General features: G+C 42.2%; 1 protein-coding gene across 2 annotated transcripts in view; it reads right to left on the bottom strand.

Moving 5' to 3' along the window:
• The window catches only part of LOC146026060 (serine/threonine-protein kinase Nek4-like), a 55,357-nt gene that overhangs the window by 20,789 nt on the left and 17,068 nt on the right, over positions 1 to 17,500 (bottom strand). For both annotated transcript variants that reach the window (XM_083156408.1, XM_083156409.1), the window contains exons 5-8: positions 1,912 to 2,066; positions 1,090 to 1,216; positions 604 to 705; positions 250 to 363 (exon numbers count right to left, since the gene is read on the bottom strand). In XM_083156408.1, the coding sequence (XP_083012534.1) occupies positions 250 to 363; positions 604 to 705; positions 1,090 to 1,216; positions 1,912 to 2,066 (498 nt within the window). The remainder of the gene's footprint in view (positions 1 to 249; positions 364 to 603; positions 706 to 1,089; positions 1,217 to 1,911; positions 2,067 to 17,500) is intronic.

Below are 17,500 nucleotides of genomic sequence, written 5' to 3'. Positions count from 1 at the left end.
GTTATAACTATGCTCAATCCTTAATAAAAAGTTATTGAAAAAAAAAATCGTAATGTACTTGATAGTTTGGCATGCCTGAATAAGAATGTGCCTAGTAATAAACAGCCCCAATTAAAAAAGTTACCTCTAGATGGCTCTACAGCAACATTCGTTTTCATTTTGTGCAAGTGGGGGAGGTTGTAGTTGTCAGTTAGAACCCTTAGGTGTTTCTTAGCAAACAATTCCCCATTATGGGTCTACAGCTGTTACCTGCTCAGAATGTTCGGTCGAGTCCTCTTTGATCCTTTGTCTCCTCTTTCTGGATACAGATGGCTCAGACACAGAACTGTGAGGCTGCATTTCAGTTCTTGCCACAGCTTCGGCCTAAAGAAAAACAATGCATGCTATAAATGCTGTTCTGGAATTTGGATAGGACCATCTGCATTGGATTAGGTTGACATTCAAAAAGTCGACATTCATAACATGTCAATATTATGACACTATAGGATCTATTCCATACGGTGTGCAGTGAATAGCGCTGTAAGGGATCCCCCAGAATTATTCTACTCCGCGCACTGCTAAATTGGGGAATTACGGTACTCGTGAGTGTTTAATCGCCCGTACCGGCATTTTCCAAATGAAGTGCCTCCCGCAATGCTGTTTGCCCGTGCTAGGGTTTAAAACGGCATCACGCCCTAGTTTCTTGTCTGTAGAGTCCATAGCTTCCTGCACACAAATAAAAACAAAAAACATTGGAACCTAGAATTTCTGTAATAAATATTGCATATACAAGTCTAAAAAATTATCTCTTTTTTCGATATAGGTTCAAAACACAAAGAAATTAGAACTGCAGAGCTCCAACAGATGCAGAATTTGTAGTGGTGGGTTTGTCTCCATATCATTACTACAAGGAGAGGTGAGGAGTGTGAACATTACTAGCATTACAATTACACCTGCATTATTACTAGTGCAGTTTTATTTAAAGTCCCAGCCCGGCCAGGAGTGGATCGGCAATAGCTAGTGTGTACTCACTATGGGGGTTATTCATGACTGCACATGAATTTGCTGAAATAGTTTTTGTAAAATTAAATAAAAAAAATAGCTTATTACCACTTTATGCACTTTTGTGTGGTCGGGAGGTGCCCGTGGCTGTACCTCCTGCTCACGCTGTTCCTCATGCCTGCGGACGTTACTTTGATTCGACTCTACTCTTTTCTTTAGCCGTTTGACCTGTTTTCTTAAAAAGAGAAAAGCTATTTTCACATTAAAGACAAATGGATTAGGACTCGCACTTTCTTACATACAATGGCAATAAATATAAATCAATGAGTTTTCTAATGGCGTGTACACACGGGTGCGATATGGCTTCCGATGTTGACGATATAGTGCACATCGGAAGCCATATCGTATACCGATTGTGTACTTTTCAGGGCTTACGAGCCCGATGCGCTGCCGATGCGCGCTCCCGAGTGAGCGCAAATCGGCAGCGACATAGTGAGGGCAGCCAAGACTATATAGTGCAGATCTGCACTATATAGTCTTTGTGCCTGAATACTCACTACAGCTCCGGCAGCCAGAGGGAGAGGGGCTTCTCCTGGGGCTGCGCTGCAGGGCTGATGACCCGGAAGAAGTCCGCATATAGAGGAGGGCGGGGGGTGTGGCCTGATGTCTGCACAGCGGGGGGGGAAGCTGTTTGATGTGCCGCGGCCCCGGGTGTCGCAGCACGCTGGCATCCCGGCACCCTGGTGACAGGTACTGTCCTCTGCTCTCCTTTACACGGTCGACATGCTGCCGTGCGATGCGAGTCCCGATGCCATCAGATCGCATCGGGACTCGCATCGCACGGCAGCATGTCGACCGTGTGTACACACCATTAATGCGGTTAATGGTGGCAGGAGACATTACTGTAGATCTGTTGAGAACATTACTTACAGTTTTGTGTTCTGTAAGAATAATACAATGTGTTCTTTGATATATGCGTTTCTTAGTATATGCCTCACTGTCGGCCTCTCCTCAGGCTGTCGGCTTAGCATTGTTCCAATCAAATCTCCCAGTTCTTTAGGGTACTCTTTAGGCATTGGTGGCAGCTAAAAGGTTACAAGACAGCGATAAGCTACTGAAATGTTGAATGCAGTGTATTCATAATATATGGGCTTGATTCAGCTGGTCGCTATGCTGCGTACACTTGCAGCCTAGCGAACCAGGTAAGCACTGCTCGGATTTTCAAGATGAATCTTATTGGCTATCCCACGTTCACATCCTTTGAACAGCCAATAAGAACAATCCAGAACTTTCTGTTCTGACTTCCATGTGAGCAGCCGTGTTAGATTGGCTCCGCAGGTGGTGAATAGGCAGCACCCCAGACTGACGGCTACCCAGTCCACCTTGCTGGGAGGCTACATCCCAGTCCTTGGACCTCATCTCCTCTGCATTGAGCAATATTTGTTCCCTATGACCAGACACCGGGGCTCCATTCATAAGCAGCAACACATTTCCAAGATGGTAGCTGATGTCCTGCTCTCCTCCTGCCAGCCCTGCAGACCCCCTGGACTCTCAGCAGGCTCCTGACTCCTACCAAGCAATGGTAAGGGCAATTAAAGACACAATAGCCCCCATATGCAAAGAGCAGGCTGATACCTTCAGGCACACAGGAGCATTTTTTTATCCAGCTCAATCACAGGGATACTAAGGATGAAACCCGTTTGGGAGCAGTTTTTCATGATGTTTATGACTTGAAGTCTGACCATGCAGATTTACAGAAATCTATTAATGCACTGACTAATAAGGTTGATGACCTTGAAAATAGATTGAGGGGGGATAATTTTGGGTAGTGAGGCTCCCAGAACATGTGCCAGCAATGAATCACTTCATAAGGAATACACTGCCTGCCCTACTTTTATATCTTAAGAAGCACAAAGCTGACATTGCCTTACTTCATGAAATGCATCTCATTGGAACATATAAAGGGCAGTACGGATGGTGTAATGGTTAGCATTACTGCCTCACAGCGCTATTCTCCCTGTGCTTGCATGGGTTTACTCCGGTTTCCTCCCACAATCCAAAAATATACTGGTAGGCTGGGACGCGTTTACCTGTGAAGGTATCCGCGTCCCCTCGCGGGGCGCGCTCGCCACACTATTCTATTCTCAACTCCACGCCAACGTGGATAGTGGGGGTATGAAAAGGTCGTAGGACGCGTACCGCTGCGCTCGCCACGCTTCGGGTTCACGTTTATAGTGGGGGGGGGGGGTGGCGTGGGGGTGCATTTAACATTGTAAGTACCCATTAGGTGCTTATACGATTTTTAATCGTATAGGGGGTCAAAATCGCGTCGCATCGCATGCCATCCGGTACATGGCATGCGATGCGTTCATCGTACGATGTACATCGGGGGCGCCGCTATAATACACAAGTACCAGAAACTGTTAATAATAATATAAAGTTGGGAATACTGGGATATTCTGTTGCAGTTTATGTGTCCTTTACCTCTAAATGTGGCCATACACACGCAGATTTATCTTAAAATCTGGCTGGTTGGAACAAAAACATGGTTATGGATGAGAGCAAATAACAGTTGACCATTTGCTTGGAAATGCTGGAAAACTGACAAACTGTCACTCATCCTTAACCGTGTTTTTGTTCCAACCAGCCAGATCTGAAGATAAATCTTACTAGTGTATGGGCATTACACAGGGAGAGGCAATCCAGATTACAAAGGGGTTGGATGCCAAATTTACTTCGATATATGCGGACCCTGCAGGGGCAGTTTGTTAGTTACATATAGTTGTGATCTCCATACTTCAGGAAAAGTTTATAATTTTTTTATGTCTATGCTTTCAAAACCTATTCTAAAAATGTTTCTTTTTTTGTAGATTAATGGCTAAATTATATCTATATTTGGATTCTAAATTGATTGTAGGTGGCAATTTGAATAAATTAGCTTTGCCTTCTCTTGATAAATTTTCAGCTCCTAAGCGCTCTCCTCCCCCAACAGCTATTGATATCACGTATTTCTCTGACCAATTACGTCTAATAGATTGTTGGAGGGTTTTATATCCCACAGAGAGAGACTTTACTTGCTTATCCGCAGCACAAGGCTCCTTATTATGTATGGAATATTTACTTCCCTCTTTAACAAATTGCTAGATGTCCATATTGAACCCATGTGTATTTCTGATCATTTATTGATATGGTGTACGCTGGTGATGTCTTTAGATATAGGCTCTCATAGACAGTGGAAGTTTTTGTCCATGTCGCTGCATTTTAGAAATGCCTTAGATGCAAAATAGGTGGAATTTTTACATGATAACCGGAGGCTATCCTCTGATCCCATGTTGTTATGGCAAACCTAACACATTACTAATGCAAATGTTTAATTCTACCAATGCTGCATTAAAAATGGCAGGTTACTCTCTAATTTACATACAGATAGTGGTAGATGCTCAATTAGTTCAGTACTCTCTAATTTATACAAAGGGTTTTTCTGGATTAACAGTGCGCTGGGTCGCTGCCTTAGGTAGTGTTGGAGGGTATGAATCACCTTACATACAAAGCACAAATCCGAACAAGAAAAATACCAACACTGTCCTCTAGGCGCTGCTCAACAGGGGTTATCTCCACAGGTTCATAGGACAAATACCCAAAAATACAAAAGAAACAAAAAACAACAATAGTGTGATACTGTTATGGTAGACTAAACACAGTCCTAAATCAGCAATAGTACTATCCAATCCTTAATGGACATAGGGGGACTCGTACCCTTTCAGTTGGTCTACTTTTTAAGGTAGACTGAAACAGCTTGCATGGGGGCGGTCAAATCACTGTAAGATTCCCACGTGGTCCACTTTATCACTTGTAGCATATGAAATAAAAAAGCTGGTATAGTGTAATACCGCTTTATTCACATACAATTAAAATACATACAGTAGGGATATGAAACATAGGACTCTCACCGAATGATATTGTCCACACAGGGACGCCTGTGTTATACCAATCTGCCTTTGTTGTCTGCATTCTTTGTGTGGACAATATCATTCGGTGAGAGTCCTGTGTTTCATATCCCTACTGTATGTATTTTAATTGTATGTGAATAAAGCGGTATTACACTATACCAGCTTTTTTTATTTCATATGCTACAAGTGAAAAAGTGGACCACGTGGGAATCTTACAGTGATTTGACCGCCCCCATGCAAGCTGTTTCAGTCTACCTTAAAAAGTAGACCAACTGAAAGGGTACGAGTCCCCCTATGTCCATTAAGGATTGGATACTACTATTGCTGATTTAGGACTGTGTTTAGTCTACCATAACAGTATCACACTATTGTTGTTTTTTGTTTCTTTTGTATTCCTGGGTACTCTCTAATTTAATATGTGGTACTAGATCTTCTGCTTTTATCACTACCCTGAAGTCACCATATGGCGACAGAAAACATAAAAAGGGACTGATATTCTTGAAATTGTCTGTAAATTTTATATGGAGTTATACACGCAGGAGGATATTGGTTTTGGTTCAACTTGAAGCATAGAGTTTTCTTCCTTTGTCATTGTTGAGGGCAGCTGTTTTACAATCCATTATTTTTCCTGAATTGTCATACTGTATTCAGATGCTTCCCATTAGGTTGTCTAAAGCCCCCCATACACGGTCCGTTAATCGGATCCATTGTGTGCTTAAACAGCACACATCGGATCGCATCCCTAGTGCATGCAGTGTGCATGCACTGCGATCCGATCCGATCCGATGTATAGCTAGTACAAAAAGTATGTGCAGCACATACTTTTTGTACCGTACTACGTGATGCGCGGGAGCGCGCATCGCATAGAACAGAACGGAGCCATACACAACGGACCGTGTATGGGCTCCTTAAGACTGATATTCCAAAACTCACTACAGGTTTCTTTAAAATCTTGTGGCAGGGCAAAAAAAAAACATATTTCTAGGAATAAACTATATTTGGAGAAGACTGAGGGAAGTCTGGGCGTACCAAATATTTTAGTTTTTACTCATTTGGTGTTTACGGGATATGGGTTAGATTGGTTTCAGGTACGGATTATTTTTACACACAAGGCTCTTGAAGAAATTTTGATGGCTCCCTAGCCCCCAGCCGCACTTCTTCATGTTACACGTTCTGCCTTGCCTCCGTAATCTGTACCAGAAACAAGAACCAGTAGGCGCCTCCTGTATATCAGTATAAATTTATTACACATTTAGCAATCACTAAATAACACACATAGAATACAATAAAATAAAATAAAGGATAAAAGGTATTGGATAAATTGCATGCATGCAGTATTCAATTAAAAGAAGGCCATGTAAATGCATTAGCATAGATGTGTAACACATGTTACCAAGTCCTGGATTGGACCAAATGGGACAGTAGTAGCAGTCACTCCATGGGGGGTAATCCCAAATATAGTCTGTGTTGGTCGAATATTATTTGTAATCATCCCGGCGAGGGTAAATGCTGGAAAAGATTAAGTGGATCCCTCACAGCAGCAGGTGACCGTTTGGGGATGGTGCCTTGGTCGCTTGGCTGGTGGATTGGCACTGTCTCACAAATCTACAGTGTGTAGTGCGGAGTGGTTGGGCACACTTGACCAGTATGCCTTGCCTTGGTGTGCAAACCACAGCTACTGCAGCGGCCAGCAAGCCAACTGTAGACTGAAGTACACAGTCTCCGGCGGGCGTAACTCCGTGTAGACTTATGCTGCTGTAAGAAGCAGACTGGCTGATCACGGTCCTCCGTGTATCAGCATCGGCAGAGGGAACACTCTGTGCTGCCTGTGAGTGTCCGTGGGTTGGACCAGAGTGTACAAGGGGGATTTTTGCCGGGGGTATGTGCTCCCAATCGACCTTTTATGTCCTCAGTCTGCCGGTGGTTAGGGAAAAGCTCCTCTTAAGACGCGTTTCGCCGCACACAGGCGGCTTTTTCAATTCTATTTGGGCTGTATTTCTTATTCCAAACACTTATTGAGGGTCCAGATACATCCCCTGTCATTTGCTGCAGCTCCAAATCACTAGCACACACTACGCACTATTTGGTCTAAACTGTTTGGTTACTATTACAATTATTATGTTTATTCATTCATTTATCTCCATTTTGCTGATATCTTGCTGCCTGGCTTCATGAATATTTTCTGTTTCAGAAGCCCGCAAGTGGAGATTTTGGGTTATATTTACCTGCTGTGTTGTTTTGTCTGTTTGCTGCAAAACTGACTACACACATTGGTGTGTCGACAGGTCGATCACACCCTGCTACATAGCTGCTACCAAACACTTTCATCACTGTGTTGTATTCAAAAGACTACACTGCAAGATATCAGGTTAGACTCCCTGTCTTACTGGTATATTTTCTGCCAACTTAACGACACACATTGATGTCGAAAGACTAATAATACCTTGCTAGTTGTTCGCTATTATTATTTTTTAGCTTTGCTTACGATTTACGTTGATTAGCAGATTGATGCAGCAGGAGATCTGGTTTGAAGGTGTTTAAATAACGCAGCCTAAATACCCACACTGATTTCAAGCTTTTTAAAAAACTTTTGTTGGCTCCAAATATACAATATATATATATATATCCTTTCATTTCAATCTCTCTCTTTTTCTCTCTTTTTTTCTCTCACTTTCCGTGGAGGAGAGACTTTCTGGTGGCGCATCTCCTCCCTGCAATACATAGGTATCAGGGTGGACCTAACACCACTCACAGAAGTGTCCTCTTTTCATCTGCTCCCTTTCCATCAGTGCATCAACCTCTTCTCTCACCCTCTGTCCGCTCCTATTTGTGAAGACATTGGGCAGCAGAAAGAGTTAAATCTAATCCACTGTACTTCTGCTTTTCCAATCTTTAAGGATACCTGATATACTATGATGCTAGCATTTATACTTATGTATTAACACCATCCCTTACCATCAACGGGTATTTTTGTGATTAAGTGTCTGTACCTGGTTAATTCATTTCTATCAAAAAATTACTTTTTGACAACACAAGAGATACCAGCAGTACAGACCTCTCCCAGACGCTGGACGCGCCATCAGCCTGGCCTATTAAGGAAATCATTTATTAACAACATATGATCATATACAAGGTGGGGAGACTAGCACTGACTCAGCATTCTAGTATTATGTCTGTAAACCAACAATAACTTTAACCCCTTCCCGACATTTGACGTATATATACGTCATGGCCGGGATGTACTTCCCGACACATGACGTATATATACGTCATGACTTCAAAGTGCCACTGCGTCTAGAGACGCAGTGACAGAGGGACGATGTCTGCTGTCCCTGACAGCAGACATGTCCCTGCATGCCCAGGGGGGGCGGCGATGCTGCCCCCCCGTCGGCGATCGCTGTGATTGGCTGTTCAATGTGAACAGCCATTCGCAGCGTTTTCCTGTGTTACCGGCGAATCAGACACTCGGTAACACAGGTGTCAATCACCGCCGGGTGTGAGGGGGCATGAGGGGGTCATCGGTGACTACGACACCTCACCCCACCTGCCCCCAAGGCTGTGATTGGTCCGTCGGACCGACGGACCAATCACAGCCATGGCGCGCCATTTAAACTAACGGTGACTGCGCTGCAGACGCCATTCCGGTCTGGAATTGCGTGCAGAGCGGTCACCGGCCACTCTGTCCTGCTATACATACCTGAACCTTGCCTGATACTTACCTGATCACCGCTGATCACCGCTGGTAGCGTGCTGCCAGCAGCTGGATGCTTCCTGGATCTTGTGACTTCCTGTGTGCTGCTGCTGCAGTGTCATAGAGTCACAGATAGTGATAGATAGTCAGAGATAGTGAGAGATAGTGAGAGATAGTGACAGAGAGTGCTATATTTTGTGTCTGCTGCACCCCCTTTTGTGCTGATCACTATATCTGAGCTGATCAGCAACTTTTTGGGGGTGCAGAGGTTTTTTTTTAATATATGTACACCTGTCAGTTGCACCAAAGGTTGTGCTGCCTGTGCAACTGACTGCTGCCCCCCCTGCTGCCCCCCCTTTTGTGCTGATCAGTTTAAATTAATTAATCAGCAACTTTTTGGGGGTCCAGGGTTTTTTTTTTTTATATATACCCTGTCAGGTTGCACCCACAGTTGTGTGCCTGCTGCCCCTCACTGCTAATCAGTGTTGCATCACAGATCTGCAGTTGGTTTTTTTTTGGAGAGTGCAGTGGGGTTTTGTTTTTACACCCACGTTGCTTTTGTGGGTGTCCTGTGGCCGCTGAGCGCTGATCAGTGACGTACAATCACTGAACAGCATTTTTGGCACAGGGTTGATATCATTTTTTTTCTGCAGTTTTTTTAAATTGTTTTTTTTTGTTTTTACACCCACGTTGCTTTTGTGGGTGTCCTGTTGCCTTTGAGCGCTGTTCAGTGACGGACGTTACTGACCAACATCTGTGCTCAATTTTTGGCGCAGGACCTTTTTTTTTTTTTTTTAACCCCTTCAATTTTTTTTTTTATTATTGGGATCAAATTCCTGTATAAAGTATTTTTTTTTCTGCACTACATACACACTACACACTACATACCCCCCGTGTTGAAATAAAGTTTGTACCCCCCCCTACACTATACACGTGTTGAAACATTACACTTACAGAAACACAAAAATAAAAATGTCATCCCAAATGTCATCCAGAAGAATGTATTCAGCGGAGGAGGCATATGCCATGCTTGCCTCTGACTCTGACACAGCCAGTGATGCAAGCGGGGAATTTGAAGGATTCGTCTTAAGCTCCTCTTCCTCCTCTGGTGATGAGGGACCCCCTCAAAGACGCCCCCGTAGAGCAGCTGAGACCCCCCCCAAATGATTGATCCCGTATGGACCCCACCACCAGACAATTTTGAGCCCCAGGTTCCTGAGTTTTTGGCCATCCCAGGAATCCAATTTGATTCAACAGGTCTCAGAGAAATTGACTTTTTCAAATTATTTTTCTCTGATGATTTTATAAATTTAATGGTGGACCAAAGTAATTTATATGCCCAGCAGTTTATTGCTCAAAACCCCACGTCATCATTTGCTAGGTGAACCCCTGTAGATGCAGTAGAGATGATGACGTTTTGGGGTCTGGTGTTACATATGGGCATAGTAAAAAAGCCAGAAATTAGGCAATATTGGAGTACAGACGTTCTGTACAGCACCCCACTTTACCGTATGGCCATGACTCGGACTCGTTTTGAGATAATCCTTGAATTTTTACATTACACCGATAATGCACAGTGCCCACCCAGAGATGATCCCACCTTTGACCGGCTATTCAAAGTCAGGCCGGTCATTGATCATTTCAGTGCCAAATTTGCAGAGATGTACATCCCTGAAAAAATTATTTGTATCGACGAGTCCCTTATACATTTTAAAGGAAGGGTTAAATTCCGCCAGTACCTTCCCAGTAAGAGGGCAAGGTATGGCATAAAAATGTATAAGCTGTGTGAAAGCACCTCAGGGTACACCCACAGGTTTAGGGTATATGAAGGGAAGGATTCAACAATTGAACCGGCAGAATGCCCCCTTTCCTCGTAGGTGTTAGTGGAAAAATTGTCTGGGATTTAGTGCACCCCTTCCTGGATAAAGGTTATCACCTCTATGTGGATAACTTTTACACTAGCATCCCCCTGTTTAAGGCTCTTGGTTCAAGAGGTATAGCAGCTTGCGGTACTGTGTGCAAGAACCAAAGAGGCCTCCCAAAAACGCACATTGCCCAAGTACTGAGAAGGGGTGAAAGCAGGGGAATATGCACCGAAAATATGTTGTTGGTCAAATATAAGGACAAGAGGGATGTCCTTATACTGACAACAATTCATGGAGACAGTAACACCTCCGTCCCTGTACGAGGTACCAGTACCCACACCTCAAAACCTAATTGTATCCTAGATTACAATAGGTACATGGGCGGAGTGGATCTTTCAGATCAGGTACTGAAGCCGTACAGTGCCCTGCGGAAAACAAATATCTGGTACAAGAAGCTGGCCGTGTATATCATCCAGATGGCACTGTATAACGCTTACGTGCTATTCCGTTCTACCAGCCAGAGGGGGACATTTATGCACTTTCAAGAGGAAGTCATAAAGGGCCTAATATTTGGGAACCAGCAGGCAGAGGGCCCCAGTACTTCTAGTACTGGCCCCCGTATTGTACCAGGGCAGCATTTTCCTAACGAAATCCCCTCCACTGCAAGAAAGGGCAGGACACAAAAAAGGTGCAAAGTTTGCTATAAAAAGGGAATAAGAAAGGATACTATTTTCCACTGTGAAACTTGCCCCGACAAACCCGGCCTATGTATAAAGGAGTGTTTTAAAATATACCACACATCTATGGATTATTAGGTTCATCATTTCACCGTGCTTCGGGGGTCTTGCTAATGCCACATAGCACCCACCATTCATTCCACCAGAATCTGAGCTGCAAAATCCAAAAATCACTCCTTCCCTTCTGAGTCCTGCCATGCACCCAACTGGTATTTTTTGGTCACATATGAGGCATTGCCATACTCGGGAGAAATTGGGGCATAGATTTTCGGGTGCTTTTTCTCCTTCATACCTTATGAAAATGAAAAATTTTGAGCCAGAACTGCATTTTTGTGTAAAAAAATGTAATTTTTCATTTTCACTGCCCAGTTGTATCAAAACTGGTGAAACCCCTGGGGGTTGGAAATGTACACTATACCCCTAGATGAATTCCCTGAGGGGTGTAGTTTGTAAAATGGGGTCACTTGTGGGGGGGTTCCACTGTATTGGTGCTTTGGGGGTCTTGCTAATGCGACATAGCACCCACCAACATTCCACCAGAATCTGAGCTGCAAAATCCAAAAATCACTCCTTCCCTTCTGAGTCCTGCCATGCACCCAAATGGTATTTTTTGGTCACATGTGAGGCATTGCTGTACTCGGGAGAAATTGGGGCACAGATTTTGGGGTGCTTTGTCTCCTTCATTCCTTGGGAAAATGAAAAATTTTGAGCCAGAACTGCATTTTTGTGTAAAAAATTTAATTTTTCATTTTCACTGCCCAGTTGTACCACAATTGGTGAAACCCCTGGGGGTTTGAAATGTACACTATACCCCTAGATGAATTCCCTGAGGGGTGTAGTTTGCAAAATGGGGTCACTTGTGGGGGGGTTCCACTGTATTGGTGCTTCGGGGGTCTTGCTAATGCGACATAGCACCCACCAACATTCCACCAGAATCTGAGCTGCAAAATCCAAAAATCACTCCTTCCCTTCTGAGTCCTGCCATGCACCCAAATGGTATTTTTTGGTCACATGTGAGGCATTGCCGTACTCGGGAGAAATTGGGGCACAGATTTTGGGGTGCTTTGTCTCCTTCATTCCTTTTGAAAATGAAAAATTTTGAGCCAGAACTGCATTTTTGTGTAAAAAATGGAATTTTTCATTTGCACAGCCCAGTTGTATCAAAATTGGTGAAACCCCTGGGGGTTTGAAATGTACACTATACCCCTAGATGAATTCCCTGAGGGGTGTAGTTTGCAAAATGGGGTCACTTGTGGGGGGGGTTCCACTGTATTGGTGCTTCGGGGGTCTTGCTAATGCGACATAGCACCCACCAACATTCCACCAGAATCTGAGCTGCAAAATCCAAAAATCACTCCTTCCCTTCTGAGTCCTGCCATGCACCCAAATGGTATTTGTTGGTCACATGTGAGGCATTGCCGTACTCGGGAGAAATTGGGGCACAGATTTTGGGGTGCTTTGTCTCCTTCATTCCTTGTGAAAATGAAAAATTTTGAGCCAGAACTGCATTTTTGTGTAAAAAATGGAATTTTTCATTTGCACAGCCCAGTTGTATCAAAATTGGTGAAACCCCTGGGGGTTTGAAATGTACACTATACCCCTAGATGAATTCCCTGAGGGGTGTAGTTTGCAAAATGGGGTCACTTGTGGGGGGGTTACACTGTATTGGTGCTTCGGGGGTCTTGCTAATGCGACATAGCACCCACCAACATTCCACCAGAATCTGAGCTGCAAAATCCAAAAATCACTCCTTCCCTTCTGAGTCCTGCCATGCACCCAAATGGTATTTTTTGGTCACATGTGAGGCATTGCCGTACTCGGGAGAAATTGGGGCACAGATTTTGGGGTGCTTTGTCTCCTTCATTCCTTGGGAAAATGAAAAATTGTGAGCCAGAACTGCATTTTTGTGTAATAAATTTAATTTTTCATTTTCACTGCCCAGTTGTACCACAATTGGTGAAACCCCTGGGGGTTTGAAATGTACACTATACCCCTAGATGAATTCCCTGAGGGGTGTAGTTTGCAAAATGGGGTCACTTGTGGGGGGGGGTTCCACTGTATTGGTGCTTCGGGGGTCTTGCTAATGCGACATAGCACCCACCAACATTCCACCAGAATCTGTGCTGCAAAATCCAAATATCACTCCTTCCCTTCTGAGTCCTGCCATGCACCCAAATGGTATTTTTTGGTCACATGTGAGGCATTGCCGTATTTGGGAGAAATTGGGGCACAGATTTTGGGGTGCTTTGTCTCCTTCATTCCTTGTGAAAATGAAAAATTTTGAGCCAGAACTGCATTTTTGTGTAAAAAATGTAATTTTTCATTTTCACAGCCCAGTTGTACCACAATTGGTGAAACCCCTGGGGGTTTGAAATGTACACTATACCCCTAGATGAATTCCCTGAGGGGTGTAGTTTGCAAAATGGGGTCACTTGTGGGGGGGTTCCTAACTTTTAGCATCTTATGGTGCCTAGAAACCTACATGGTGCCTAAAAAATAATCTCATAAAAAGGAGGCTCCAAAATCAAGTAGGTGCTCCTTCTATTATGAAGCCTGTGGTTTGGTCAACGTGCACACTAGGGCCACATATAGGATATTTATGAAAACAAAAGAATTGGGGGAATCAATTTTTAGTCACATTTCTCTAGTAAAATCTACTGTGTTCCTTAGAAAAATGTATTAAAATTGCAAATCTGCAAAAAAAATGAAATTTTGAAATTTCACCTACACTTTGTTTTAATTCCTGTGAAACACCTAAAGGGTTAACAAACTTCCAAAATGCTGTTTTGAATACTGTGAGGGGTGCAGTTTTTGAAATGGCATCATTTATGGGGGTGTCTCACATACAAGTCCCTCAAAGTCACATCAGAACTGAACTGGTCCCTAAAAAAATCAGTGTTTGAAATTTTCTTGAAAATTTGCTATTCATATTTTAAGCCTCCTAGTGTCCAAAAAATTTAAAAGGAAGTTGAAATAATGATGGAAACATAAAGTAGACATATGGTCTATGTTAGTTATTAACTATTTTGAGTGGTATGATTATTTGTCTCACAAGCAGAAAATTTAACATTTTGAAAATTGCTAAATTTTCCATTTTTTTACGACATTTTGTTATTTTTCACAAAAAAACACAGACTGTATCGACCCAAATTTACCACTAATTTGAAGTACAATGTGTCACGAGAAAACAATCTCAAAATCACTGGGATAAGTAAAAGCAAAAAAAAGTTATCCCCACTTAAGTGATACATGTCAGATTTGAAAAAAAGGGCTCTGTCAGGAAGGCAAAAACTGGCTGCGTCAGGAAGGGGTTAATAATGGATTCTTAATATCCTACACATTACTTAGGTTGGTGGTGCTCCCATGAGTCATAATATAAACTATTGTACAAAAGGAGAAAAAAGATGACTCTTTGTTGGGGCACAACTTGAATTTAAAATATATAAATTTTAATTAGTATACGTTAAAATATGGAACTCACTACAAAAACCTCCAAAACTAATACAGTTATTAACAAAGTCTAAAGAGAAAAAGGAAAGGGAAAAGGAAAGAGGAAGCAAGTATTGTTTTTGCTGATTGTATGACAGGGCAGAAAAAGGCTTTGTCACAATATCAGAGAAATTATGTAAATATATTAGGATTAGGCATAGGTGAAAAATAATAAATAAAAATATAAATAAAGATAAAGGTAAAGGTGTGTATGTATCAGCCTCGGTCAGGTATAATCTCAATGTGGGGAAGAAAAAATATATATGAAAAAATATATAAATAGCGAAAATTCATAAAAAAGACCCAAATTAGGTCTATGATCTTAATTTCTGTGCGAAAAGAATATATATGTCTTATCTGGGTCCATATATTGATGGCGAAAATATTACAAGTTTTTGTATGGGCTGTCACTGTGGGTAACCACAGTGTATATCACTGTGGTACCAGGCGGTTGTGGCTAATGTTTACAAAAATATACAATTTATACATATGCGCAACAAATTGAGAAAGGTATATTAGCAACCTGGATATACATTTAGATAATGAGTGGAGACATATACAGTGTGTTCTCTCTGGTCTCCGATCGTTCCTGCTTTTCAGGTCGTGTGTCTCAAGGACAGTGAACGAGCCGAATGAGGGGCTTGATCATAGTAGAGACCAGAATATTGAGAACAGCTTAGAAGGAAGAAAAAGTGGAGATCTGCTGTTGATTTCCAGTGTCCTATGTCACCCCTGTTGGTCAAAGGACCAGCGCAGAGGATCAAGCGGCCACCAGATTCAATGAGAGTCCCCTAATATGGAGAAGATTTCTTTATGTGCAAATATTTTCATCTATGTTAATACATGTTATGCACCTCCTTTTTAGCATATATTCCTCCTAATACCTGTATGTACAATTTCCAGTGCAAATGCACAAGGGAAAGAAAAACATAAATCCACTCAAAAAATATATATAGCAGTCAAGTATCAATCCTGGTTACTTATCTATACAGCGCTTCTGCATCTCATGCCACAAATGGCAGCCTCCCCGCCTGTCAGGGGAGGCTGCCATTTGTGGCATGAGATGCAGAAGCGCTGTATAGATAAGTAACCAGGATTGTTTATCTTCAGATTAAAGTGGCGGTATGGTATACCCCCGTATACCGCCCCACTTCGACCACTGTATGTATATATATATATATATATATATATATATATATATATATATATATATATATATATATATATATATATATATATATATATATATATATATATATATAAATAAACAGGTATTGGATATAGAGAGCGCTAGATAGAAACCTCCACCTTATTGTGATATTCAATAGTGGATTCAAAATTTTGCGATTTGTAAACAAATTTTATTTAAAAATAAATGATATAGTCGATGTCAGACACTATTCACATAAAACATAGTAAAATTATAATACAAGCATTTCCAGTGAGTCGAGACCCAACGCGTTTCGCCGGTAAACGGCTTCCTCAGGGGTAGTTGACTCGGGATTCAGAGCTTAGGAAGGTCTAAGAAAGAGTTTTTAAAAAAACTTCTTATGACGCTCGGATGACATCCTATGATGTTGAAAGATCTGTCATACAGATGTCTGTCAAATGCTTAAGCGGGTGGCGCTGTCCAAAGATTTGGAAAAAACCAGAGGAGTGTCAATAGCTCCTTACAAGTGTCTGCTTTCAGCTGAGCTCTGAATCCCGAGTCAACTACCCCTGAGGAAGCCGTTTACCGGCGAAACGCGTTGGGTCTCGACTCACTGGAAATGCTTGTATTATAATTTTACTATGTTTTATGTGAATAGTGTCTGACATCGACTATATCATTTATTTTTAAATAAAATTTGTTTACAAATCGCAAAATTTTGAATCCACTATTGAATATCACAATAAGGTGGAGGTTTCTATCTAGCGCTCTCTATATCCAATACCTGTACACATTTCTATTTTGACCTTCACTAACAGGGAGGTCTTATAGAGTAGCTGCTGTAATTAGCGCAAAACGACGGTCTTTTTCCACATTATATATATATATATATATATATATATATATATATATATATATATATATATATATATATATACACACACACACACACACACGTCCATACGGCGGCACTCACCCAAAGGAATCAAACACAGGCAGTGTTTCTCAACGTTTCGAACCTTTTAATAACGGTTCTTCATCAGGATGTACAATTTACAACAGCAATAAAACAGTATTTATACATACCCTAGTGATCTCCACACCAATAGCATCAGGCTCGAGTTTGGCGCCACTGAACCGGCTCCCCGTCTCTGAATGACGCACACAATGTGCGCATCACCGCGTCAGCTCTGGAAGCCCGACAGCACGCCAAACCCTGCCCCTGTTTCTATGGTGATCAACCAAACATCAGTCCTCGGCACCAGTATTGAATAAGCAGGGAGACCAATGGCGGTTAGCAGCGTCAGCGTGCCCCATCGCGTCATCACGCCGAACCCTGCTGCCGTACACGGTCCATCCCCACCGCATCAGGTTGCCTAGGAAACTGCTGTAAACAAAAAACAGACATGGAAGAAATCGTCAGCACGCAGGCTGACACAATTAAAAAACATATAATATAATGCAGATCAATATCAGTGTCCCATACAGCTAAACCCGAGAACAAGAAATATAAGAAGAAATAAAGAAAGAAAAAGCATGTGATATATTGTCGACATGGAAAAAGTGTCGACACGTGTAAAACATATAAGAAAAACATGAAAAATGGCAGCAAAAAACATATAAAAATATAAATAAAT

The sequence above is a fragment of the Crinia signifera genome, chromosome 8, assembly GCF_055691185.1.
Source record: "Crinia signifera chromosome 8, ASM5569118v1, whole genome shotgun sequence".
NCBI classification, from domain to species: Eukaryota; Metazoa; Chordata; class Amphibia; order Anura; family Myobatrachidae; genus Crinia; species Crinia signifera.
This window is presented reverse-complemented; position numbering and strand designations above follow the sequence as displayed.